Source organism: Thermobia domestica, chromosome 8 (assembly GCF_964235325.1).
Source record: "Thermobia domestica chromosome 8, izTheDome1.hap1.1, whole genome shotgun sequence".
In the NCBI taxonomy this organism is placed as follows: Eukaryota; Metazoa; Arthropoda; class Insecta; order Zygentoma; family Lepismatidae; genus Thermobia; species Thermobia domestica.
Window position 1 is genome coordinate 157,377,490 of NC_137461.1, and position 932 is coordinate 157,378,421.

Genomic DNA, 932 nt, shown 5'->3' on the forward strand with positions numbered 1-932 from the left:
GTCAGCGAATAGTTCTATTAATTAGTTGTTCGGGATTTCATTGTTGATTCCCGTATTTCGAGATCATATATATGAGGGAGGATCAAATATAAATGGGATATTTGTTCCTGAACATCAACAGTTGGTAGAACTGGCCGTAACTTCTGCTATGTTTAGGCAGCACCGCTGGGAGTGGAGAGAGCGTGCTGGTAGATATTTCCCGCCATTTCATCAGTACCGCTCATAATGTCGGAGCAACGGGAGTACCCCTATAGTGCGCTACACATAATTATAAAATTTCTTGCTGGTGAAGGAGTTACAGCAACAGAAATTTGCCAGAGATTAACTGCACAGTTCGGGAAGCAAACATTGTCAATGACGCGTGTGTATGTCTGGCATAAAAAGTTCAGTAAAGGACGAGAACGTGTGGGAAATCAGCAACACGATCGCCGTCGTCGAACCAGCATTACGAACGAAAACTATCGTTTGGTTAAAGGCATTATAGACGACGAGCGACGAGTAGTAGTATCAGAAATTGCAGAACACGTTGGAATCAACTATGGGAGTTGTCAAGCAATCATCAGAAACGCTGTCAAGAAATCATCAGCAATCACAACTTTACAGTTCCGTAAAATGTGCTCCCTCACCTTTTGACCGAAAATTTGAAGTTGAGACGTTTGGAGATCTGTCAGAGCCTTAAAACAAGGTTTGCGGGCGACGGTGATGCAATTTTGAGTCGATCGACACCTGAGACGAAACACGGGTTCACCACTACACTCCTCAATCCAAACAAGGCAGTAAGGAGTGGTGAATGAAAGGGGAGGCAGCACCAGTGAAACACAAGACTCGACTGTCTGCTAGCCAGGTCCTTTCAACCGTTTTTTTTCGATCGGCAAGGCATTTTGCTGATTGACTTTTTACATGAGCAACGCATAGTAAATGCTGAATACTAC

General features: G+C 43.9%; 1 protein-coding gene across 1 annotated transcript; it reads left to right on the forward strand.

Moving 5' to 3' along the window:
• Window positions 1–225: 225 nt before the first annotated feature.
• On the forward strand, window positions 226–633 carry LOC145692358 (protein GVQW3-like). Its single transcript, XM_081767656.1, has one exon. The coding sequence runs from the start codon at window positions 226–228 to the stop codon at window positions 631–633; it is 408 nt and encodes a 135-aa protein (XP_081623782.1).
• Window positions 634–932: the final 299 nt, after the last annotated feature.

Coding starts and splice junctions, on each gene's coding strand:
- LOC145692358 (XM_081767656.1), top strand. CDS start 226: ATGTCGGAGCAACGGGAGTACCCCTATAGTGCGCTACACATAATTATA.